The sequence below is a fragment of the Coregonus lavaretus genome, assembly GCF_964263955.1.
Source record: "Coregonus lavaretus genome assembly, chromosome: 13".
NCBI classification, from domain to species: Eukaryota; Metazoa; Chordata; class Actinopteri; order Salmoniformes; family Salmonidae; genus Coregonus; species Coregonus lavaretus.
Genome location: NC_140000.1, coordinates 48951687 through 48978593, shown reverse-complemented (window position 1 = coordinate 48978593; position 26907 = coordinate 48951687). Strand labels below are relative to the sequence as shown.

Below are 26907 nucleotides of genomic sequence, written 5' to 3'. Positions count from 1 at the left end.
ATTCCCCAAGAAAAAATACCAAACAGACGCATGCTTTACACTGGTGTAAATCTGGCCTTAGTCTGGTAGAAGTCTATTACCAATGCTATCAGTGCGTTAGTCGTTTGGCAGCACTGAGACAGGCTGATAAATGCACTAAGAACTGATGAGTGTATTGAACCAGGCTAAAGGTTGTCTGTGATTCTCCAGTAAAGAAATCTGCCAAGCCACTGACATCATCATGTGCCCCATATGTGACGAGTACTGCCCCTACCTGAGACTCTCAGACAGCTGCATCTATGCCAAGGTGACTTCAGTACTACCATGTAGAGTATGTTAAACGTTTGCCCCAGACTGAGCACTGCTGACAAACATCAGGGCAGTTGTGGCTAATTCCGATCCTGGAGAGCCACTTTGTGTGACTCAAATGATTTAACTAATGATGGTCATAAATGTAGACCACAATTATTTTGTGTTAGAGCTGGGCTGAAACAAAAGCCTGCGTACACTGCAGCTCTCCAGGAACAGTGATTTTGTCATTTACTTTTTAGAAAAATATTCAATTGTTTGACAAACATTTACTCCAGCGCCATGTCACAGTAACAGAAGTATAACTAATTTAGCCAGGTAATCTTTTTACTTTACAATTTAATTTTTAGCAGACGCTCTTATCCAGAGCGACTTACAGTAGTGAGAGCATACATTTTTGTACTTGTCCCCCGTGGGAATCGAACCCACAAGTCTGGCATTGCAAGCGCCATGCTCGACCAACTGAGCTACACGGGACTACTTTGTGAGCTTGCTCTGGAAAATGTCTGACAAACAGCCCTCATTTGCTATCTTTATATACAAATGTTACTACTGTATGTGTTTGTACTGAATTCCTGTTTACAGAAATCATTTCTCTAAGCAATTGCTATTGATTTGTTTCTTGGCTTTAGGTCACCCATCTTTTTGACAACGGAGCAACAGTTTTCTTTGCTGTATTCATGGCTGTGTGGGGTGAGTTTTTATCATTTATTGTAAATATGATAGGTTCAATTTAAAACAAATCTAATTTTATTGTAAAATAAAGTTTAAGAAGTTACTCGTCAGCATTCCATGTACACTTTATTTAAGTTACAGTATTTACAGGGAAGTGGTACAGGGTCCTCCTCAGCGTTGCACAAGATCCCAGGCAAAAGGTGTATAGGGAGAGTTAGTGCAGGGCCTAGCCTCCTCATCGTCATAGCAGCTGGGCCTAGGCAGGGAGGATTCAGCCACTTCTACATCATAACGACAGTAAGCAGGTGGTTTCACACTCTTCAAATCCTCTGGAAGTTGAATGATGGAAGAAGGGACTGAAACATCTGGAATACATGTGTTATTAACATTACCTCCAGTTTAGTCAAATGAAAGGTCTCATTTCAACCTGCTAAACTTTTGATTTCAGAATGTAGTGAGATCGAAAGTGTTCAGTGGATTTGATAAAACAAAAACAAAGGTTTTTATCAAACTAGATATTTGCTTTGGTCAGTTAATGGATCACTACACTGTGTCAAGGCAACATCCCTGGAATAGACCTACCTGTTGTTGGGAGCTTCCCTGTAGAGGGCAGGTTTTTAAGAGCCTGCTTTAGCCTCGTGTCATAACTCCAGCACTTCAGCAGGCAGAACACAGCTAGGTAGAACTGCAGGCCAAAGGTCAACAGAAGCGCTAGCCAAATGAAGACCTGAGTGGCTGTGTGAGAAGACAGGTGGGGAAAAATTATTAGGGAGAGGGTGAGTGAGTGAGGTAAAGGAAGAGAGCAAAGATGGTAGAGACTGATGTGGAGGAAGGGATGATCGAATGTCTACGGTTAATCCAAAATATCCCTGGGGAAATGGACCTAGATTAGGCCTAGCACATCTTGACAAGAGCTCCTAATGGCCAGGGCCAAGCCTTTTGCAATGTATAGCAAAGTAACCAAACAGAAGTTGTAGACTGTAACCAGTGTGGTGGAAAAATCACTCCGAAGGCAGTCCGATCTCAATATACAAAAGCTTTATTACGAGCATTCATGCAAGGGAAAACCAATTTGACTCGCTCTTTGTTCTCACAGACATTGTATACAGACCGAGGATGGGTGGGGTGTATCACATGCCCTTCAAATGAGTCCGGTACTTCTGCTTATCACCACAAATAGTAGGCCCAGAGAAAATCATACCAAGGACATATCCACTCCCCCACAGATCCGGGGATAACAGGAACCATGAAAGATTGTTTGACAGAAAGTTAGAACTGGGCAATTTAGAAACAGTTATAAAACAGACTGATTATAATACATATCAGGGAACAGGCAACCTTACAGACAAGACGAGGAACAGGATGACCTGTGTCTTCTTCAGGTCATATTTGATAACAAATCTAATTTTCTCTTCTACACCAGTCCTCTTCCATCTGTTTTCCAGAAACGTACGCAATTGAACAATAGGCATAAACTATGGCTTTAATACACTTTAGATACCTGACTGTAAACTGCCACATGCTAATCCATACTACCAATAGTGACCAGTCCTCTCTCTATTCCAGATACAGTGCCTTCGGAAAGTATTCAGACCCCTTTTTCCACATTTTGTTACGTTACAGCCTTATTCTAAAATCGACTAAATTGGTTTTTTTCTTCATCAATCTACACACAATACCCCAAAATGACAAAGCAAAAACAGGTTTTTATAAACTTTTGCTAATTTATAACAAATAAACCCAGGAAATATCACATTTACATAAGTATTCAGACCCTTTACTCAGTACTTTGTTGAAGCACCTTTGGCAGCAATTACAGCATTGAGTCTTTTTGGGTATGAGGCTACAAGCTTGGCACGCCTGTATTTGGGGAGTTTCTCCCATTCTTCTCTGCAGATCCTCTCAAGCTCTGTCAGGTTGGATGGGGAGCGTAGCTGAACAGCTATTTTCAGGTCTCTCAGAGATGTTCGATCGGGTTCAAGTCCGGGCTCTGGCTGGGCCACTCAAGGACATTCAGAGACTTGTCCCGAAGCCATTCCTGCGTTGTCTTGGCTGTGTGCTTAGGTTCGTTGTCCTGTTGGAAGGTGAACCTTCACCCCAGTCTGAGGTCCTGAGCGCTCTGGAGCAGCTTTTCATCAAGGATCTCTCTGTACTTTGCTCCGTTCATCTTTCACTCGATCCTGACTAGTCTCCCAGTCCCTGCCGCTGAAAAACATCCCCACAGCATGATGCTGCCACCACCATGCTTCACCGTAGGGATGGTGCCAGGTTTCCTCCAGACGTGACGCTTGGCATTCAGGCCAAAGAGTTCAATCTTGGTTTCATCAGACCCGAGAATCTTGTTTTTCATGGTCTGAGAGTCTGTAGGTGCCTTCTGGCAAACTCCAAGCGGGCTGTCATGTGCCTTTTACTGAGGAGTGGCTTCCGTCTGGCCACTCTACCATAAAGGCCTGATTGGTGGAGTGCTGCAGAGATGGTTGTCCTTCTGGAAGTTTCTTCCATCTCCATAAAGGAGCTCTAGAGCTCTGTCAGAGTGACCATCGGGGTCTTGGTCACCTCCCTGACCAAGACCCTTCTCCCCCGATTGCTCAGTTTGGCCAGGCAGCCATCTCTAGGAAGAGTCTTGGTGGTTCCAAACTTCTTCCATTTAAGAACGATGGAGGCCACTGTGTTCTTGGGGACCTTCAATGCTACAGAAATTTTTTGGTACCCTTCCCCAGATCTGTGCCTCAACACAATCCTGTCTCGGAGCTCTACGGACAATTCCTTCGACCTCATGGCTTGGTTTTTGCTCTGACATGCACTGTCAACTGTGAGACCTTATATAGACAGGTGTGTGCCTTTCCAAATCATTTCCAATAAATTGAATTTACCACAGGTGGACTCCAATCAAGTTGTAGAAACATCTCAAGGATGATCAATGGAAAACAGGATGCACCTGAGCTCAATTTCGAGTCTCATAGCATTTATATTGAATACATTTGCAAACATTTCTAAAAACCTGTTTTCGCTTCGTCATTATGGGGTATTGTGTGTAGATTGATGAGGATTTGTTTTTATTTAATCAATTTTAGAATAAGGCTGTAACGTAACAAAATGTGGAAAAAGTCAAGGGGTCTGAATACTTTCCGAAGGCACTGTAGTTCAAATGAGTAATACAAGTTGTGTAATGTATCTTCTATTCTTCTTAGAGAGCTTGGTGACTTCCAAAGCTCAGGCGGTGAGTGCACTGCAAGACTGTGCTCATATTAAAATAGCTGTAGCTCTTAGTTTTTCCGTTATTGATTGCACTGCAAATTCAGACATTGTCTTCAGGGCTTATGGAAACCACTCATACATTTCCCTGTCGTTCATCTTTTATGGTGAGAAATGTATTGGATAGAGGGATTTAACTTCAACATACATTGGATCAGGTATTCATTACACACTCTACATATACTACTGTACTGTAAGTCAACAATTTAAATTCTGTTTATCCAAGAATAATTAATTAACCAACACATAAACAATGGAGCAATACTCCAAGGTGCATTCTATGCCATTTTCACATGCATATATAGCACTTGATTTGAGTGTGTCACCGCATGGTCTGTGATTTACTCACCCTCCGTTGGTTCTGGCTCCCAGACCCAGACGTCTGGCTGGGAAAGGTCCAGAGAGAAGCTGTCATTCTGTGGACAGCCCATCGATCATCGTCCTTGCACAGAACCAGGACCTATCTAGACAAGACGGAGACATTAGTATGTAGCATTAACAACAGATTGCTTTAGATAACATTTTGGACTTGACAGAGGCTGTCATACTTCTTTCATAAGAGTTTGTGACAGTAGAGATAACATATTTCTACAGTGTATGTTAGTAGCTATGGTTACTGATTGCCAGTGGAGTAAAAGTCTAAAAGTATTTCGTTTTAAATATACTTAAGTATCAAAAGTAAATGTAATTGCATACATTTACTTAAGTATCAGAAGTAAAAGTATAAATCATTTCAAATTGCTTATAATAAGCAAGTCGGACAGCACAATTTTCTTGTTTTATTTTATTTACGGATAGCCAGGGGCACACTACAACACGCAGACATAATTTACAAACAAAGCATTTGTGTTTAGTGAGTCCTCCAGATCAGAGGCTGTAGGGATGACCAGGTATGTTCTCTTGATAAGTGAGTGAATTGGACCATTTTCCTGGCCTGCTAAGCATTGAAAATGTAACGAGTACTTTTGGGTGTCGGGGAAAATGTGTGGAGTAAAAAGTACATAATTCTCTTTAGGAATGTAGTGAAGTAAAAGTAGGCCAAAATATAAATAGTCAAGTAAAATTCAGATACCTAAAAAAAACGACTTAAGTACTTTGCACCACTGTTGATTGTGAACTTCTTCATGAGTCATGATTGTGTCATTTGTTATACTGTTCACTGTTTTGAAAGGTCACATGTTGATCAATGGTCGTTGTTTGTGATTGCTTTACGCAGTCTTCATGTGTACTTAGTCTTCTCCTAATGTGTTATATAATGTGTTGGTGAGATTAATGTATAGGTTAATGGGGTCAAATGCAGGTCATTGTTACACTAAATATCCACCATTCATCACCACAAATCCCTTTTATCTAACCTTCCCTTTAATCCATCACAAATTGGCAGTGTTATCTCATTGGTACAAAGGTGAAATATGTTGAGTGAAATGTTCTTCACCCAACTTCATGCAACAAAGTAGATCGGCTGAAAACGTGAAAACAGGTAGAAAAATGTAATAAACTAACCTGGAAAATGAGGTAGTTAATTGTTAGCTACACTTCAATAGCGCACTACTCTTTTGTAACAATCCCATAGCCTACTGACATTTTGAGTCTTTGTTGTTGTTGTTGTTGTTAGTCAAATGATGGTAACTCTCAAATCTACAACTGATAAACAACCTAACTGCATTCGGTGCTCATTCAACTGGTAGATTGCAATCATTTTCTGTAGTGCAATTACATTCACATTTACATTTTTGTCATTTATCTGACACACTATCCAGACACACTTACAATCATATCGGTGCATACAAGAGGAACCACAGCTATAAAATTAGGACAATAAAGCAAAACATTTAAAAATACATTTAATCAAGGCTAAATAACTGTATAGGCCCTCAGATACTCAATACAGCAGGGTTCCCCAACTGGCAGCTCACGGGCCAAATTCTGTGGTTTTATTTGGCCCCCATTTTCATTGTTGGACATTAAAAAAACACCAGGAAATCAGCTCCAAGTTATTTTAATGTAAGAAACCTGTTCCCAACTATTCCCACACATAATAGAGAGACACAACGTGATCGTATACAAATGTAAGCAAGGTTTGAAATGATTGTTTTAGTCAAACATTATCTGTTTGGGCAGACTTTTTGAAGAAAAAAATTGGCCCACGGCTGAATCTAGTTGATGATCCCTGCAATACAATATCGTTGGACTGCCTGTAAATAAGTATACAACTCAACCTACCTGGGTTTGTCTGGAGAGCAGTGGATCTTGCTGCAGGGCCTTGCTGTTGTCCAACACTGGACTATTTCTTGGCATTCACCTACAGTAGAATACCCATTGAAATCACTTCATTAACATTCCTCTGAAGTGTGCTCCCCTGCTGCTGGCTCTGCAGAAACATGTGCCTTTCCACCAAAAGAGACCGCTAGTCACTGACTGGCCTCATATAACTGTCTGGAACTACAGAAACATGTGCCTTTCCATTCAGAGCTACTAGTTCAACTGATCTTAGTCCAGCCTCTGCAAAGAGATTGCTCTGATTGTCAAGTGACACACTGGTAAACAGATTGGCAATGGGTAACCCATCCCAAGGACTTTGTTCAGGAGAACCTACCCTCTCTCTCCAGTGCTTTAAAGGCAGCAGTGGCTTGTTTGAAATGACCTATTGCACAGCGTCCATCCTAAATAGCTAGAATAGTGAACGATTTTAGATAACTGAAGTAACGGTATGAATCCTGGCACCCAGCAACTGTGCTGCAAAATTGTCTTATCTGAATGTGGAGAACTACTTGAAGTGATAATTGAATCATTTTGAGTCATGCAAAACAACCTTCCTTCAACAAAGAAAGAGATTAATTTAAATTATTCCTGTTTTCGGCAGCAATGCTAGAGATGGTTACATTTAAATGATTCTGTTTGTATTACATTGCCAACATTGTTTTATAGCTTGAACACAAGTGTACATACAGTGGGGAAAAAAAGTATTTAGTCAGCCACCAATTGTGCAAGTTCTCCCACTTAAAAAGATGAGAGAGGCCTGTAATTTTCATCATAGGTACACGTCAACTATGACAGACAAAATGAGAATTTTTTTTCCAGAAAATCACATTGTAGGAGTTTTAATGAATTTATTTGAAATTATGGTGGAAAATAAGTATTTGGTCAATAACAAAAGTTTCTCAATACTTTGTTATATACCCTTTGTTGGCAATGACACAGGTCAAACGTTTTCTGTAAGTCTTCACAAGGTTTTCACACACTGTTGCTGGTATTTTGGTCCATTCCTCCATGCAGATCTCCTCTAGAGCAGTGATGTTTTGGGGCTGTCGCTGGGCAACACGGACTTTCAACTCCCTCCAAAGATTTTCTATGGGGTTGAGATCTGGAGACTGGCTAGGCCACTCCAGGACCTTGAAATGCTTCTTACGAAGCCACTCCTTCGTTGCCCAGGCGGTGTGTTTGGGATAATTGTCATGCTGAAAGACCCAGCCACGTTTCATCTTCAATGCCCTTGCTGATGGAAGGAGGTTTTCACTCAAAATCTCACGATACATGGCCCCATTCATTCTTTCCTTTACACGGATCAGTCATCCTGGTCCCTTTGCAGAAAAACAGCCCCAAAGCATGATGTTTCCACCCCCATGCTTCACAGTAGGTATGGTGTTCTTTGGATGCAACTCAGCATTCTTTGTCCTCCAAACACGACGAGTTGAGTTTTTACCAAAAAAGTTCTATTTTGGTTTCATCTGACCATATGACATTCTCCCAATCCTCTTCTGGATCATCCAAATGCACTCTAGCAAACTTCAGACGGGCCTGGACATGTACTGGCTTAAGCAGGGGGACACGTCTGGCACTGCAGGATTTGAGTCCCTGGCGGCGTAGTGTGTTACTGATGGTAGGCTTTGTTACTTTGGTCCCAGCTCTCTGCAGGTCATTCACTAGGTCCCCCCGTGTGGTTCTGGGATTTTTGCTCACCATTCTTGTGATCATTTTGACCCCACGGGGTGAGGTCTTGCGTGGAGCCCCAGATCGAGGGAGATTATCAGTGGTCTTGTATGTCTTCCATTTCCTAATAATTGCTCCCACAGTTGATTTCTTCAAACCAAGCTGCTTACCTATTGCAGATTCAGTCTTCCCAGCCTGGTGCAGGTCTACAATTTTGTTTCTGGTGTCCTTTGACAGCTCTTTGGTCTTGGCCATAGTGGAGTTTGGAGTGTGACTGTTTGAGGTTGTGGACAGGTGTCTTTTATACTGATAACAAGTTCAAACAGGTGCCATTAATACAGGTAACGAGTGGAGGACAGAGGAGCCTCTTAAAGAAGAAGTTACAGGTCTGTGAGAGCCAGAAATCTTGCTTGTTTGTAGGTGACCAAATACTTATTTTCCACCATAATTTGCAAATAAATTCATTAAAAATCCTACAATGTGATTTTCTAGATTTTTTTTCTCAATTTGTCTGTCATAGTTAACGTGTACCTATGATGAAAATTACAGGCCTCTCTCATCTTTTTAAGTGGGAGAACTTGCACAATTGGTGGCTGACTAAATACTTTTTTCCCCACTGTACTTGTCCCACATTGAATATGACACATACTGACCTAGCCCTAACAACCCTCAAACACTAACCTAGTTGTGTATTTTAGCAACCGTGTTTCTCGAGTTCTGGAAGAGGCGGCGAGCGGTCCTTGCGTATGACTGGGACCTAATTGACTGGGAGGAAGAGGAGGTAAAAATACATTCATTATGATCAGCATCATCAATTTAGAAATAACCTCCCAGTTATAACGTGTGTGTGTGTGTGTGTGTGTGTGTGTGTGTGTGTGTGTGTGTGTGTGTGTGTGTGTGTGTGTGTGTGTGTGTGTGTGTGTGTGTGTGTGTGTGTGAACGTATAAATGGTAATGAACTGTCTGCTGTTTTTCAACCATGAAGACCTTTTCAACAAAAAAATTATTACATTTCTTAAAAGATTTGAACAATCATGCCATGAAGGTCCTAGGGACATTCCACTTTTTTGATGTATACAAAATATTACAAGAGGGAGCATTGCCTTGAGATTCCCACTCGGTTATGACGAGGGTTGAGTAGCGGGAACTGGGTTACCAAGATTTCCCACCCAAACCCAATCCCTTTTCCCGGGATAAATAACTACAAGAAACCGGTAAATTATTTATATGAACAGCATGATGTGAAATAGAACTGTTAAATGATATGCAATGTCTAAATCTTCTCTAGGCTACGGCCTTCTCTCTGCTATCGCATATCTGCATGATCAATCATCAATACTCAGGTTGGGGACAGACTGCGCATCTCAGTATTCACAATGCATGTATCATCTCATCATGGTAGGGTGACTTGGGGTTAAACGCCCCCCAGTGTTAAACGCCCCCCTCCTGTAATTCTCATAAATTCCACTTTATATCACCCCAAGTCTTGCTCAACTAAAAATGTTATCGGCCTCGTCTCACCTTAAGGCACTCCAACAACGATTTTGAGGTACATTGTTCTAGTATTTTTTTTTAACAACCCCTTTCTAAAGTTTGTTTTTATAGAATAACCAAAAATATATTCATTCTGCCAACACTTATTTTCCTTCAAAATGTGTTTGCCTAAGGATAGCCAGTTTTGCACATATCTAAATCTTACCAAACACTGCATTTTTCTGTCAGAAATATACATTTCCCTTAAGGGGGGGGGGGGCGTCCGTCCGTCCGTCCCCCGTCCCTTAACTTTTTTTTCTTGTGACAAGTAGGCCTACATTTGCTGCAGTAATATAAGGACTGAATGCACATCTAATTTACACATCTCCATCTGGCTTTCGGGGGTCATCTTATTTTTTTAGTTTAAAGATTATTTTTTTTATTCCAGCTGCAGAGTTTTAAAACACCCTATCACGCCAATGTCATTGCTTTAAATCAGTGCGCATGTGACCACTCTCTCGCAGTGTTTCTCTCTGTCCATCAATTCCATTCAAATTGCATCCAAAATAGATAATCCTGTTGATTTATATATACAGTAGATGTCCTAGCCTACCTCTTCCAGGTAATACATATTAGCATTATATGTAGCTAATGAATGATGGGTTCATATGCATAAGCTTCAAACTTTTGCGCATACGCACCCACACTCCTCTCTCCTCTCTTTCTTTAAAAAACACTCCTTGGCTCTTGGAGTCCCAGGAAAAGCTAGACTAGAATAGCTTGCTGGACTTTTTATTTCAGCATTTCTTATACTAATAGACTATTGGAAGAGGGATGTAAGCTCTTGTTTGCTGAACATTAAATACAGCAGCCCATAGAACTCATTGGGAGTTTGAAAGAAGAGAGAATGCGTGATGGTGGTATACTATGGCAGTTATTTATTCAGACCCATAACCATTCAATCTTCGTGAAGAGAAGTGAAAGCCGTCGGCATCTTCTAGTCTTATATTATTCAAGGATGTCATTAGAATGATGAAGATAAGGACAATGAAACTAAGTTCATTGAACTGTTGAAAGTGAGGAAGGAATGAAGCAACAATAGAGAGAGCAATGAGGTAGTATAATACAAACGTCGACAACATTAGCGGAAATATTATGAAAGGTGTATATATGTTTAAGCCTACAAATTATAGAAATGTAAAATAGGACTTAATACATTTTAAAATCAAATTCACTTGCCTATAATTGTAACTTTGTAGGACCCATGTCCTTTACCAGCATCACAGCTTCTCTCCCAGCTTCATGGTTTGAGCGAGGTACGTAATTCCAGTCCATATAATACAGTACAGTAACGTAGTCCACACTCAAAGATTCATCACTTTAGAATGACACTTCCGGTTTTGGCGGGAAATACCAGGTTACCCGGGAGAAAAGTTATTTATTCTCGGGGATGGACATTTGTAAAATACCAGGAAAATATTCAACCTTAGTTATGACACACTGCTGTGTTCTTGAAATACCTACAGTTTGTGTTCTAAAGCTGTTTCAAGAAAGCCAAGGAGACGTGTCATGATTACATTTTGCAGACGTTTGCAGAACATTCTGAGAGTGTTTGTGGCTCAGCCAGCTTTCTGTGTGCTGCAGGAGGAAATCCGTCCCCAGTTTGAGGCCAAATATTCCAAAAAGGAGAGGATGAACCCCATATCTGGAAAGCCTGAGCCGTACCAGGCCTTTACAGACAAGTACAGCCGACTCATTGTCTCAGCTTCTGGAATCTTCTTTATGGTAAGTCCCTGGAGTAGGTATAGTGAATATTTCGTAATAATTTAATTTGAGTAGGGACAGATGCATTAAAATGGTTTGCATGTTGCCTCATGCTTGCTGCTTGTTAAACCAGTTTCCCACTGGTTTTTGTTTGAATTCATTCAAATCTTCAGTATGTGGCCCATGTAGGAATCAAACCCACAACTGTGATGTTGCAAGCAAGCCAACTCAACCCAGTGAGCAATTAATCAGATTTGCCTTGTTGCTATATGTGTGCCTGACCAGAATGTTTTATTGACCTCCTCAGATCCTGGTGGTGATCGCTGCCGTCTTCGGCATTGTGATTTACCGCGTGATCACAGTCAGCACTTTTGCCGCCTTCGGCTGGGCTCTTATCAGGAACAACTCTCAGGTGGCCACCACCGGCACAGCCGTGTGCATCAACTTCTGCATCATCATGCTCCTCAATGTGGTAAAGGCTTTGTTGAAAAATGCATTTAGGATTATGAGATCAATAAAGTGGCATATATACAGCACCAGTCAAAAGTTTGGACACACCTACTCATTCCAGGGTTTTTCTTTATTTTTTACTATTTTCTACATTGTAGAATAATAGTGAAGACATCAAAACTGTGAAATAACACATATGGAATCATGTCGTAACCAAAAGCGTGTTAAAGAAATCAAAATATATTTTATATTTGAGATTCTTCAACACTCTTGGCATTCTCTCAACCAGCTTCATGAGGTAGTCACATGGTATGCATTTCAATTAACAGGTGTGCCTTGTTAAAAGTTAATTTGTGGAATTTTTTTCCTTAATGCGTTTGAGCCAATCAGTTGTGTTGTGACAAGGTAGGGGTGGTATACAGAAGATAGCCCTATTTGGTAAAATACCAAGTCAATATTATGTCAAGAGCTCAAATAAGCAAAGAGAAATGACAGTCCATTATTACTTTAAGACATGAAGGTCGGTCAATCCGGAAAATTTCAGGAACTTTGAACGTTTCTTCAAGTGCAGTCGCAAAAACCATCAAGCGCAATGATGAAACTGGCTCTCATGAGGACCGCCACAGAAAAGGAAGACCCAGAGTTACCTCTGCTGCAGAGGATAAGTTCATTAGAGTTAACTGCCCCTCAAATTGCAGCCCAAATAAATGCTTCTCAGAGTTCAAGTCACAACATCAACTGTTCAGAGGAGACTGTGTGAATCAGGCCTTCATGGTCGAATTGCTGCAAAGAAACCACTACTAAAGGACACCAATAATAAGAAGAGACCTGCTTGGGCCAAGAAACACGAGCAATGGACATTAGACTAGTGGAAATCTGTCCTTTGGTCTGGAGTCCAAATTTGAGATTTTTGGTTCCAACCGCCGTGTCTTTGTGAGATGCGGTGTGGGTGAACGGATGATCTCCGCATGTGTATTTCCCACCGTAAAGCATGGAGGAAGAGGTGTTATGGTGTGGGGGTGCTTTGCTGGTGACACTGTCTGTGATTTATTTAGAATTCAAGGCACACTTAACCAGAATGGCTACCACAGCATTCTGCAGCGATACACCATCCCATCTGGTTTGGGCTTAATGGGACTATCATTTGTTTTTCAACAGGACAATGACCCAACACACCTCCAGGCTGTGTAAGGGATATTTTACCAAGAAGGAGATTTATGGAGTTCTGCATCAGATGACCTGGCCTACACAATCCCCTGATCTCAATCCAATTGAGATGGTTTGGGATGAGTCGGACGGCAGAGTGAAGGAAAAGCAGCCAACAAGTGCTCAGCATATGTGGGAACACCTTCAAGACTGTTGGAAAAGCATTCCAGGTGAAGCTGGTTGAGAGAATGCCAAGAGTGTGCAAAGCTGTCATCAAGGCAAAGGGTGGCTATTTGAAGAATCTCAAATATAAAATATATTTTGATTTGTTTAACACTTTTGTGGTTACTACATGATTCCATGTGTGTTATTTCATAGTTTTGATGTCTTCACTATTATTCTACAATGTAAAAAAATAGTAAAAATAAAGAAAAACCCTTGAATGAGTAGGTGTGTCCAAACCTTTGACTGGTTGTGTGTATGTATGTATGTAGGGGAGGAGATAGGTTAAAGAAGGATATTTAAAGCCTTGAGACAATTGAGTCATGGATTGTGTATGTGTGCCATTCAGAGGAGGAATGGCCAAGACAAAATATTTAAGTGCCTTTGAACGTGGTATGGTAGCAGGTGCCAGGTGCACCAGTTTGAGTGTGTCAAGAACTGCAACTCTGCTGGGTTTTTCACAATCAACAGTTTCCTGTGTGTTTCATGAATGGTCCATCACCCAAAGGACATCCAGCCAACGGCAGGCCAGTGGTTGAAAACGGGTAATTAATGAAAGGGGACAAAGGAGGCTGACCCGGATTGTGCAGAGCAACAGACTGGCTACAGTTAATCAACTGACAGACTAGTACAACATTGGTGCCCAAAGACCCATTAAAGAATGCAAAACTCATCGTACCTTGACACGAATGGGGTATGGCAGCCAACGACCTTACAGAGTTCCACTTCTTTCAGCAAAAACAAGAAACTGCGGTTGCAGTGGGCTAAGCAACGAAAACACTGGACACTGGAGAATTGGAAAAACATTGCCTGGTCTGATGAATCCTGGTTCCTGCTATTTCACACTGATGCGTGTCAACATTGCAGGCTGGTGATGGTGGTGTGATGGTGTGGGGTGTGTTTTCATGGCACACATTAGGCCCCTTGATAAAAGTGGAGCAACGTTTGAATGCCACAGGATATCTGAACATCATTGCCAATCAGGTGCATCCCTTCATGGCAGCAGTGTATCCGTCTGCTAATTGATTTTTTCAGCAGGATAATGCCCCATGCTAGGATTGTCCAGGAATGGTTCCACGAGCTTGACAGTGAATTCAGCTTACTGCAGTGGCCTGCCCAGTCACCAGATCTCAATCCAGTTGAGCATCTGTGGGATGAGATGGAACAAGCTATTCGGAGTAGAGATCCACTACCAGCCAACTTGACACAATTGTGGCAAGAATTGGAGTCAACATGGGCCAGCATCCCTGTGGAATGCTTTTGACACCTTGTCCATGACCCGATTTAATTGAGGGTGCAACTCAATATTAGAAAGGTGTTCTTAATGTTTTGTACACTCAGTGTATTTTAATGTCTATCAGTGGTGAAACCCTAATGTCATGTAGCGCTTTTTGATATAGTTAACTACAGTTGTGCTCAAAATGTTGATAAAAATGTATCCTAACGCCCTTCAATGTCAGGACATCGCGCTTTAGCTACAACAGCATGAGAATAAGGAAAATAAAACCATATTAACTGGTAACCTTTTTTTTTTTTCAGTTGTATGAAAAAGTCGCCCTTCTGCTCACCAATTTAGGTAAGCTACAAGTGTTCCTCCATCTGTCATCATGCTGTAACATGCCCTCTCTCCCTCTCTCTCTTTCTCTCTCCCTCTCTCTCTTTCTCTCTCCCTCTCTTTATGTTTCTTTAATCTTATTCTCCATTTTCTCTGTTTCTCTCCCTCTGGCTCTATATCCACAGAGCAGCCAAGGACTGAGTCAGAGTGGGAGAACAGCTTCACCCTGAAGATGTTCCTGTTTCAGTTTGTCAATCTCAACAGCTCTACCTTCTACATTGCTTTTTTCCTGGGCAGGTGAGGAAACATCTCTACTTCATGGGGTTAAATCGTAATATCGACCATATTTCACACTATATTTCATTGAGATTGGTTAGTAGAATGATGTGACCACCTTTGTCAGGTTCACTGGTCGGCCAGGAGCCTATATCCGCCTCATTAACCGCTGGAAACTGGAAGAGGTGAGTGAACTAAGGCTTTTCAAATGTGTTCAACGTGGAACATTTCTAGTGGAAAGTACTCACGTGGACAGATGCACGTAACATAAATGGTAGAAGCATCTGTCGACAGACTGTGGGATGCCACAACGAATTAGGAACTTTGATCCAGTACGTAGAGTTTTAATCGCTGATTATATCACAAATTCGCAAGGGCGCTCGCATCTTTTGAATTTAGGAAGTGGAGGGGACATTTGTCCCAGAGACTTGCCAGAAACTGTCTGAGAGTTTCAGTTTAGAGGGGTGGAGACTTCACTAGTTTCTTTAGTATATTTCCTAACACGTGTGATGGTGTTCTGGGTGTCCCAGATTAAGTGGAAAGTAGCTTGGAACACTGTATTGTCACTCAAACCTCTGTGTTATGAACCAGAAAATGAGGGTGTAGGGTTACTGTATAGTTAGTTGAGCAGTTGTTTATTGAATGAAGTGCTGGCACTGTTTCCCCTGTCTGTGTAGTGCCATCCCAGTGGCTGTTTGATAGATCTCTGCATGCAGATGGGTATCATCATGGTGCTCAAGCAGACCTGGAACAACTTCATGGAGCTGGGCTACCCGTGAGTATGGCCTGCCTTAGCCAATTAGACGCAGATAGCGCCTAGCATGTCATCTCCACCAGTCACCCCCCCGTGACTCTTAATAATTGGTTGTTTGTCAGGCTGATCCAGAACTGGTGGACACGGCGAAGGCTGAGGCAGGAGCACGGCCCCAACGCCAAGGCCAGCTTCCCGCAGTGGGAGAGGGACTACAACCTGCAGCCCATGAATGCCTACGGACTGTTTGACGAATACCTGGAGATGAGTATGTGCCCTTTGACCCTGAGCCCACGTTTAAAGTAACTGTCCAGTGAAAATCTCACTTTTAAAAGGTCATATTCTGTTAACTCATACCCAAATAATGTTGTTGGCTCATCCTATACTCGTATTTGTGGCAAAAACATACATAGGAGAAAAAACACTTCAAAAACCCCATGTCAAACTGACCGTTTAAAAAATGCTTGCTATTTCAACATAGAGGATGATGTCATCCTCCTGAGAAGGATGAGCTGGCCAATCAGTGGTCTACTCAAATAAATGTTTTTAATGACCAGTATGCACCCACACCTTTCTGTTGTTGGGGTACGCCATTCCAATACAGAAAATATGCTTTTTAACATACTTAATTACCATTTCTTGGAAGGAAAAATGTCACTCATATTATAATTAATTATAGGTTATATTCCATAGAAATCTGGAAACACTGGACAGTTACTTTAAAACGCAAATAATTTCTACCTCAATTTCATTCAAGCACAATCAATCAATTGACCAATCAGAAGAGCCATATAGACCTGAGTGAGCAACCAAGTAAGCCACTGCTCTGCATTGAGAACACTGAGAATCATTGCCGTCATCATCTTGTATACGGTTAATACACAAGTGCAGAAAACATAGCTAACTCCTCTGTGTAAGATGGGTGTAAAAATGTGTTGATGTTGTAAGTTTGTTATCATCGATAGATCCTCTTCTTTCTGTTTGTCCCATTCCCATCAGTGGTGCTTACACTGTTCTGTTTGTTATGTTCACACGCTTTCACTACAAATGGCTCAATTTTAGACACTTTGGGATGATTGGGACATGAAATGCTAAACATGCTAATATTGGGGATATTGATTTTTGGACAAAAATACTAAAATGTTAGCATTTGGACATTTGGGTAACACTTTACATAGGGTTCTTATTACTGTGTAATTATTCCTGTGAGTACAGTGTTACAAGTATTGTAACTCATAGTTACACTCCAACTTACAGCAGCACAACTAACCCTAGCAGCACCCCTAGACATAACCATTAGTTACACTAACAGTATGTACAGTGTAGCAATGAGTAATTACAATACTTGTTGCACTGCTTACAATAATAATGATACAGTAATTAGACTACTGTAACGTAAATTGTTAAAAGTTGAGAGAACCTATTGGTCAGTTGTGGGACACCAACTCCGTTGTCATTTCTCCCTGATTGCCTGATTGCTTGCAGTGAACATGAAAGGTACTGTAGAAAAAAATGTTGTTTACTAGTTAGGTCATGAATGCATGTGCCAAATATGTGTATTGCACTCCTTGCCATCATATTCTGCTTTGCCAGGCAAACTGCACAGGGAGAGGACAAAGCCCATGAATATTAGCTTAGGACCTAATTACTTCTATAGAACAAATATTTCCACTGGGCAAAACAGTGTCCTATGAGGAGCTGTGGGTGGTTCTGGGGTGGGGAAAGTGCTGGTGTTAGTGCCAAATTTTTCTCCAGCCAGCCAAAACAATAACACACCTGGCTACAGTCTGTTGATGACTATAGATCACCTCAGAGGATGCTGATTAATCGGGCTAGTTTCTGGGTGGTGGAAATGACCTTTCTGCCGGAGAGATTCCAGAATGAAATACAGCCTACTTGAATAAGTGGCCAGTTGATTGATTAAACGTCACAAGGCCCACATAAGGCTAAAAACATCTGTCATAAGAATACAGAATTTATAACAATTTATACCAGTGTTACAAATGATCCGGGAATGTAATTTACCAAGTAAACACTGGTGTAAGAATAATGAGTGGTTATGTATGATGTCATTATTGAAAAGTTATTATCTCATAGTTAACTGAAGTATAATGCTATACAATTCTCCATGTGAAATGTCCATATCAATCTGTAAGCTCTTCACCTTTAAAGGAATAACATCCTCTAAAACGGCATGCAGCCTCTGCCAACTTTACTAACTAGGAGATATCATTATTGAAATGTCATCATTTCAATATTTCACTATTTTATAATCCTCTAATACAGTTTGACATTTAAGAACTGTTGAGTAAAAACCAGAACATGTTTGGACAGTAAGAACTCTAACCTGCTCTTGTTACATTCTACAATAAGTTGATCTACATGACTGACTTAACCTCTTTGCCCCCTGGGGAACTGGAGGTCGAAGGTTAACCATAATCCAGCATTCGTACTGTGTTAGCTCATGTAAACCATTATATACATGCCATGTACTGTATGTCATGTTTACATTTATTTACCAGCGACATGAATCCTTGTCTATATAGTTTTTTCCACATGTGTATATTGAGGGAAAAACTCCACCCAAAAACGATCTTTTGGTATTTGTTTTATTAGTCCATTGTTGACATAGTCCCAAAAGGTTTTGCTTGTCAGCACTCAATTTTTCAAGATATGGAACTTTCAAAGTACAGAAATCATCCCTGTATGATGCATTTTGCATCATATGATGCTGCATTTTGCATCATATGCATCATAAGCAGATGATTTCTGTATTTTGAAAGTTCCATATCTTGAAAACTTGAGCGCTGACAAGCAAAACCTTTTGGGACTATGTCAACAATGGACTAATAAAACAAATACCAAAATATAGTTTTTGGGGTGGAGTTGTCCTTTAATTAAGTCTTTTAAGTATGATTATGTGAAGTATACATAAAGCAGGCACATGCCATGTATTAATCACACAATGGTTACTTGAAGCATTTCTCCTACATGTGTTTGATGTAGACAGATATATGTATGACAGTGTCAGATGACCGTGACATTTATGACAATGACAGATCAGTGTAACACTTAGGCTAGGATTCCGTGGTTGCACACAGCATGCAACTATATCCACATGCATGTGTCACTGTTTATTTTAACCCATAATGCTATTTTAACCCATAATGCTCCATAGATCCATTATGTGATGTCTCTCTAGGCTTTTGAATGCTGATTTGTAATTACGCTCGATGTACTACCGTCTGTGACTTCCTTGGCGAGGCTCTTCACGAAGCACAAAATCTAAATGGCTAACTTTGTCCTGTGCAATGCCACACGCACAGTAACAATTGTGACATTGAATGGTATAACCTCAAATCATATTGGCCTTTCAGAGTGAATATGGCTTTGGGTTGGCCATCTGTACAAAATGGGGTTTTTGAATGGGGTTTTGAATAGGACTACTGTTCATGCTTTACTCTCTGTGCCTGTGTGTTTTTCAGTTTTACAGTTTGGCTTCACCACCATATTTGTGGCAGCTTTCCCCCTGGCCCCGCTCCTGGCCCTCCTCAACAACATCATCGAGATTCGCCTGGACGCCTACAAGTTTGTCACCCAGTGGCGGCGACCGCTGCCCACTCAAGCCAAAGACATAGGTTAGGCTCATCTTCCGCTCTGACCGTCCCCTACTGTAGGGCCATTTTCAAAGGAACGCAAAACATGCCGTATAGACATAATTGTTTTACGCCAACACCGTGCCTCAGCTATTTTCACTCAATAGAACCCTATTTTATTCGTTTCAGCACAGACAACCAATTTTAGCCGACTAGTCTTTTATGCTTCATACTTTTGGAATCATTTTCAAACCCCTTTGAGTATTCTTTGAAGAAGTCCTGACAAAGGCTGCTTGTTGGTGAACCGTAATAAATCATTTGCATCGGAGCAAGAACATTCTTTTATTTTCTCTCCAGGGATCTGGTACGGCATCCTGGAGGGCATCGGTATCCTGTCCGTCATCACCAATGCCTTTGTCATCGCCGTCACCTCCGACTTCATCCCACGCCTTGTCTACGCATACAAGTACGGCCCGTGTGCCGGGCAGGGCCGAGCCGGGGAGAGGTGAGTGAGCCAGACCACAGTGACCACACAGACAAAGTGTCTGCCTTTGACATGTATTATGGTTAGTAATAGAGGGCAGCGGCATTGTCCTGCATCACAATGTCAAAGCACTGACATTTTATTGTTTCCTGTCCAGGTGCATGATGGGATATGTGAACGCCAGTCTATCGATGTTCAGAGTGTCTGATTTTGAGAACAAGTCGGAGCCCAGGACAGATGGATCGGAGACATTTGGAGAAGCAGTGAAGTACTGCAGGTAGGTTTGGTGACCAAAGAGAGTCTTGGTATGGTTGGGCTTGTTTGAACAGAAAAGTCATAACCTTTGACCTTTTGACCCTGTGTTTGACCCCCAGGTACCGTGACTACAGAGAGCCCCCAGACTCGCCCGGTGAACCATACTCCTACACGCTGCAGTTCTGGCATGTCCTGGCCGCACGGCTGGCCTTCATCATAGTCTTCGAGGTTAGTTTGTAAAATTAATTCTATTAAACTCAGATACCGCATGCAAAACCATAACAATGTTCAGCCAAGATTGCATTCTGTAATTACTGTACTATTGTGCTTTTGTAGCACATGGTTTTCACCATCAAGAACCTGATCGCCTACCTGATCCCAGACCTGCCCAAGGACCTGCGGGACCGCATGCGGCGGGAGAAGTACCTGATCCAGGAGATGATGTACGAGGCTGAGCTAGAGAGACTGCAGAAGGAGAAGAACGAGAAGAAGAAGAATTACAGGGCCAATCATAACGCGTTGCCCTGAATGCACAAACAGGTGATACATAACTGCACTGCACTGAAGGGACCAGCACGGAATACTGGACAGGCAATCTATAACAGTTTGCAGGCTGCAGAGTGTGGCGCATAGGATTTACATTTATATATAGGAAGGATAACTCACCTGCATGACCAATGTGTAGCACCACTCATCTGGGTGAAGCACGGCTGTCATTTTATGCCTGAACGCTCAACACACATCAGCTATCGAAGTAAGATTTGCCAATTTGAAGCACTGGATGACAAGGGACCAGGTTGTGCAAGGAAGTTAAATAAGTCATGTCGCTTTTGTTCCTGTTGTCTAGAAGTTCCACTACTGTTGTGATTATCAACTGACACTCTCTCTATGACTCCACAGGTCATACTGGTGACCATTTTTGCTCGGTGGTGTTGTGTGGGGGAATGACAGAGAACTGGCTGCATGCATGCCAGGGACTGTCCTGCCTGTCTGTGTCTCCCGCTGGACAAGGTGAGCACCCCCAAGAGGACCGTCCAACAAACTGCATTCAGCATACTCCTCGCCATGGTGTTCAAACGTACTGTATGTCATTCTGATGCCGAGAGGCCAGTGGGTGAGGGAAAAAGAGGACATACATTGGAACATTTGACAATGGGGTTTGCTACTTTTTTCCAGATTTCTCCTTCCACTTTGGACTCACAACTGTACATTTCTTCAAAACCTGAATGTAGATTTCAAAGAAAAGAGACACAAAAAAAACTTTTGCATTTCTATTGTCACAACTTTTAAAAAAGATTCTGTCATCCGTGCGGTTGAATGACAAACCCTGTTTATGACAAACCCTGTTTACAATCCTAGCCTTTTTATTTTGAGGACAAAACTCATGAGAAATCATGATCAGTTGCTTTCACGAGGTTGTAAACCTTCGGCGATGTTCTCTGCTTACATTGTGTGCTGCAATAAGATGTTATTTTGAAACAATGTTCCATCAGATCTGTGGTTGGGGACGCAGACTGCTCAAACATCATATGCCTTCCTTTACAATGGATACTAATAACAAGAGTAATAAAGATTCATATTTATTACAAACCGGTTTTGTAATTGTCCCATTTGCACTTTGATGTCATTTTAAACCTGTTTCAACATCTTTCCATCTGCCACTATTAGAATCTCCATTGAGGTTATCACATCCTTAGCGGGTAGGTCAGGTTGTCAGGACACTGTATACATCACTACCACTAATGTCTCCTCCAGCGCGTTTAGAGGCTGCCCACCAAGTGACTGTAACTGCAGCTACTGTCTGTCTCTAGTGACTAGTGTGGTAACACCTGATCCCCTGTGCAGTTCCCTACTGGACCACCAGGGGGCGCCAATATACCTATCTCCTGACGCAGCCACAGGGCTCAAAGCAATGAGAGAGAGATGGGAATAGGTTTACATTTAGCATTTTGTGAGTGTTCTCACGTATTTTCAGTCAAGTGTCCAAAGATAAACACAGTCATGTTCTGATACTTTGAAGATCAAAAGTATGTTTGTTTTGACCAGTGACATTGTAGGGTGTTTTTTGTTGTGCCCCTGGAGTAATTCTTGTTAGATTAACACCATTATTGGTGTAAAATATCTTCTCAAATCCTTAAAGCTGTATGTTTATTTGAATGCTCTTAACTGTTGGCAGCTTTCTCTTGTACGTTTATATAATTCTTATAGTGTCTACATGTCGATATAATATTAATACACATTTTGCCAAGGGCAACAGTTGGTTGCCAAGCTCCACTTTGTATGCAAGTCTCAATATCAACCACTTTCTTTTATATCCGTAGACAGACTTGTTTCACACATTTCGCGCTACAACAGCCTATCAAGGTGAACTAGCTTGTTATCCCTTTCTGTGACAGGTAACAGTTACATTGAGGACAGATGTAATTTAAAACTGTTACAGCTCCTATTCAGGTTTGAGGTTCAGGGGTCTAATAAGACTAAACAAAAGGATAGCTGAAGAGGCCAATCAAGGTCATGTTGGCACACAGAGCACACTGAAAGGGCTTTTTCATCAGCAACCACAGGGCTGGATTCTAGCAGAAATGGGATGTTCCTGTTTGTATTGGCTGAATGTCATTGAAGAGAGACAGCATTTTGGTTGGAAGTTGATTGTCTTGACAATGGAATCACAACCATCTTGCAACTGTCTTGACCCTGGAAGCCTGAGAAAATGGCTTTGTAATGCCATTGGGAAGTTGCAAACCATTCTGTATGTTTTATGAACACTGCTTTTACAGTATGTTGTCTATGGTCATATTGTGTTAGCATTATAAAGCCATTCTGAGGATACACAGAGCATCTCTTCTTAGCCTAACTGTCTGACCTTGACTGGGATTCTTACATGTGCAGCTGGAAGCTGTTGGAATCTGTTGGAAATCACATTAGCCAAATCTGAGTCGTAGTGATGGAGCTAACGTAATAATCCTCCTGACCCTTGAAAAATGTTTGTAATCTGCTGTGCAGATTTTTAACTTTCGCTTGTACATGATGCACATCACTACAAATTGGAGGCTACAAGTTATATGTTGTCCAGTGCCATGTCCTTCAGTGTGGATTACTGTGGTGTGGTGGAGGAGTTATCTCAGGGTGCCCATCTACACGTAAACTCTCCATTTTTATGATTAAAAACAGGAGAGGGGAAACATGACGTGTTTGTTTCCTATTATGGCAAATTTTCTCCTATAAGAGGATTATCCCTGACACCGGCTTTGAGTTGCGTAAGGCTATCCTGGGAATCTGCGATCATATCAGCCGTGTCCTCATATCCTGTATTTTGGCAGCTATGTCCAATAGGAAGTGGGAGGGACCTGGGCTCATAGAAATAGAATGAATGAATAGATTATAATTCTATGTCTGGGCTACTGTTTGATGGGATGTAAGCTTCATTTGAGTTTTCATCTATTTCGTTCAGACTGGTGACCAGTGTTCCTTGACCTGTCTGGGGTTTTTTTTCTTCCAATTTTTATCCCTTGCTAGTCTTTTTAATTAATCCATTCTAACTCATTGTCTAATACTTTTTCATGCAGGACTACTCAGTCTGCCTCTCCAGTCTGTCTCAGCCACGATCCAGATTTAGACGTCAAACACAATGTCTCATAATGTTATACCCAAACGTATTGATGTTCAATAACATTTAATAGGAGTTCTCAAATATAGACTTTCAGATTTTAATTAAAGAGACCCCCTGCTTTGTGTGGTTCCATTACTTTTGCTTGCCTAATGATCAACCATGCCTGATACCTGAAAACCCATGTCAGCTCCTAGAGCTCATTCTAAGGCTTTAGCTCAGTGGGCTACCAAAGACAACGCGGGTTTGATACTGGTCAAATTTGTATATATAGATCAAGGCTCACGGGTAAAAGCTAATTTGTCAGGATCCAGAACTTCAATGTGAGGGTGAAAAAGCTGTAGCTCACCTGAATCACACAGTTCTGGTCCCTCAGGCATTTCCCAACCTCACTGAGAGCTTCGCCAGAAGAATGCCTAGGCCCTTTGGACAACAGAAAACCCCAACACACAACTGTTGTGTTGGTTTCTAACATGGTCTTGTATTTTTATCATATATGTCATAAATGATTTCAGCGCTCCCGTGGGGACAGTGCCATGGTGCATGTCCTTGAATGTCAGGGCCCCAGCTGTCGGCACTAATGTTGCTGATAAAGAGTCCTCCTCACGGGCTGTTTGCACACGCAGATTAGATGTATGACTGTCTTCCTCTGTCCCTGCTACAGGGAGAGAAAGGACCACTCACTGGTTGCCTGGTGTGACACAGCTGCCTGTTCCATCAAACACACACACACACACACACACACACACACACACACACACACACACACACACTTAAGTGCGCCTACAACCCTTGTAACGGCGGATAGATAATAATGTAGTCTAAAACACGGTTGATGATGTGGAAAGCTGCTCTCATCCTGTCCAAACCGTGACCTGCTGCGTGCACCCAATACATTGGAAGGGACCATTTTAAGGGGGAATCTGTCAGCGCTTGTCCCGGTGAAAGTGGCAATTATGTCAACAGTGCATCACTCTTCACCTTCCCCACACAAGGAACTGGGTCAAAGGCACCACATTCTATTGTTTTGTCCATTTAACTCATTTCTGTTTATATGAAATCTCATGGCACCCTTTACCAGTCCTGGTCTAGGAAATAGTGCCACAACACACAAATCTTATTCCCCTCACTTTAATAGGTCCACCGACCGTACAAATTAATGAATTCTGAAAGAACACATAGCATTGTTATAAATTGATAGTAAAACGAATTATGAAATGAGTTCCATATTTAATAACTGAACAATAGTGTGCGCTGCAGCTCTCTAAGTTAAACATTTTGAAATGCTGCTCAATAGTTTCATAGCCAATCATGTTTGATCTTTCTCACCCATGTAACTGCATATCACTTAGAGATTATGGTCAAATGTCAAACGTGTAAGCTTTCAGAGGAGGCGTGTAAGAAATCTAAGTGAATAAATATCAAATTATGGATCTGGCTAAATTTGCTAATGCAGACCCATCATAACTTTTAAATGTATTTGTCTACACCTGTTTCATAAGCTCCTGCTAAACTAACCTGTTAATTTACTTGTTTACTTTCCAAACGTACATCTCCTTCTCACTGAATGTTATTTTAACCTTTATTTTAACAGGGAAGACATATTGAGACCTAGGTCTCTTTTTCAAATGCGCCCTGTATAATACAATATAAATATACACACACATTAAAATACAAAAACACAGTAATGGGAAGCACAAATAAAACATCACAAATCACCCAGAAAAACTGTTACATTCCTCCACAAATAAGTCCTGTCCCATGTCAGGTGCATTGTACGTACCTCACAGGTCTCTCCTCTCACTGTCACCTCATAGGTCGTAAACAAATTTGGGTGGGAACTTTTAAAGGGTGGGCTAAAGTTACACCTCTGTCATAGCCTTGGTGACCCTTGACCTGCTGGGGATGAGGGGATGTATGACCTGCAGAAGACACTACTTACAAAACCCAATGTATTATTAACACTCACACGCACAGACATGCACACACACACAGGCACTTAGCCCAGCATCTACCTGAAGGGTTTGTAAACGTGCAGTCAGCTGTTGTTTATCACAACCTGCCAGTATTTCTCTACTGTCTGTTTTCAAAATCTCCCATGTGTTTCACTATGGTAATTCACCCATGTAAAGTTTAAAGGTGCAGTATGCAGCATTTTATGGAAACACTTGATGGTGTTGCAATTAGTAACAGTAACCACGTTTCCATCCACAGTTTTTATGCGCGTCAAGTCATACCGTATAAAAAAATTAATCACAACAGCTGTGATGGAAACAGGTCGGTAAATTTTTATAACTGCAGCTTGATCTGAAATAACAAGGCTTCCAAAAAGCTGTTATCTCTGACAAAAAGGAAGCTACACAGGTTCAGATCAATGATACGCCCCTCGGCGTGACCAGACTATAAATGCAGCAAGGTGTCTGGGGTAAATTATCCAATTTCTGTAATTTCAATCCTCGATGTGTCGTGGTGGTTGTCACTTTTGCAGAGCTCTCGAGACTATTCCCTTTGATGATGATTGCCATGGCAACCATCCCTAAGGCAGAGAGTGTCTAACACGGTGTCCGGGATGGGAAGCTCATAATTACATTTAAAAAAAATTTTTTTAAATTTTAGTCATTTAGCAGACGCTCTTATCCAGAGCGACTTACATTATTTTGTATGTGCATACATTATTTTTTTATTTTCCCCCTGTGGGAATCGAACCCACAACCCTGGCGTTGCAAACGCCATGCTCTACCAACTGAGCTACATCCCTGCCGGCCATTCCCTCCCCTACCCTGGACGACGCTGGGCCAATTGTGCGCCGCCCCATGGGTCTCCCGGTCGCGTCCGGCTACGACAGAGCATTACAAGTGCATAGAGATTAGATAGGACGTCTGGATTACGCTGTAGGCCTCCCATTCAATTCCCATACAGCTAATGGAATTGACTTCACTTTGGGTGCGGGAATTAAATGGACTCAAGCTGCTCTGTAGTTTCATCAGGTACTATCGTCACTGCTTACTAAAGCATCACGTGTGACGCTACAAAGGTGTCATGTGCGCTGGTGCACATGCAATGGGTGTCGTGACTAAACTTGAATGTCTTTATCCAAAATGGAGGCCTGCTATCAAAAATATTGTTTCCCAGTTTACCTACACTACCGGTCAAAAGTCCTAGAACACCTACTCATTCAAGG

At 41.6% G+C, this 26907-nt stretch overlaps 2 protein-coding genes across 3 annotated transcripts in view; one reads left to right on the top strand and one right to left on the bottom strand.

Moving 5' to 3' along the window:
- Positions 1 to 21706, top strand: part of LOC311139418 (anoctamin-4-like) — a gene marked incomplete at its 5' end in the record, with an annotated part of 45077 nt that extends 23371 nt beyond the window's left edge. Inside the window, 16 exons of the mRNA XM_084174293.1 lie at positions 190 to 286; positions 921 to 981; positions 8847 to 8929; positions 11265 to 11405; positions 11692 to 11856; positions 14742 to 14778; positions 14943 to 15054; positions 15161 to 15218; positions 15711 to 15808; positions 15910 to 16052; positions 19270 to 19422; positions 19738 to 19885; positions 20022 to 20141; positions 20239 to 20347; positions 20456 to 20659; positions 21020 to 21706. Of these exons, the coding sequence (XP_084030419.1) occupies positions 190 to 286; positions 921 to 981; positions 8847 to 8929; positions 11265 to 11405; positions 11692 to 11856; positions 14742 to 14778; positions 14943 to 15054; positions 15161 to 15218; positions 15711 to 15808; positions 15910 to 16052; positions 19270 to 19422; positions 19738 to 19885; positions 20022 to 20141; positions 20239 to 20347; positions 20456 to 20647 (1717 nt within the window). The 3' untranslated portion in view covers positions 20648 to 20659; positions 21020 to 21706. The remainder of the gene's footprint in view (positions 1 to 189; positions 287 to 920; positions 982 to 8846; positions 8930 to 11264; positions 11406 to 11691; positions 11857 to 14741; positions 14779 to 14942; positions 15055 to 15160; positions 15219 to 15710; positions 15809 to 15909; positions 16053 to 19269; positions 19423 to 19737; positions 19886 to 20021; positions 20142 to 20238; positions 20348 to 20455; positions 20660 to 21019) is intronic.
- LOC311139419 (uncharacterized protein) lies at positions 1071 to 6754 on the bottom strand. 2 transcript variants are annotated; one of them, XM_084174295.1, is made up of 4 exons: positions 6442 to 6754; positions 4568 to 4678; positions 1546 to 1698; positions 1071 to 1328 (listed from the first exon to the last, which is right to left on the bottom strand). In XM_084174295.1, exons 2-4 carry the CDS (start codon positions 4647 to 4649, stop codon positions 1135 to 1137), a joined length of 429 nt encoding a protein of 142 aa, XP_084030421.1. In that variant the 5' UTR covers positions 4650 to 4678; positions 6442 to 6754; the 3' UTR covers positions 1071 to 1134. The 2 variants fall into 2 exon arrangements, with proteins under 2 accessions (XP_084030421.1, XP_084030420.1); XM_084174294.1 differs by having other exon boundaries at positions 4568 to 4682; positions 6442 to 6753.
- Positions 21707 to 26907: the final 5201 nt, after the last annotated feature.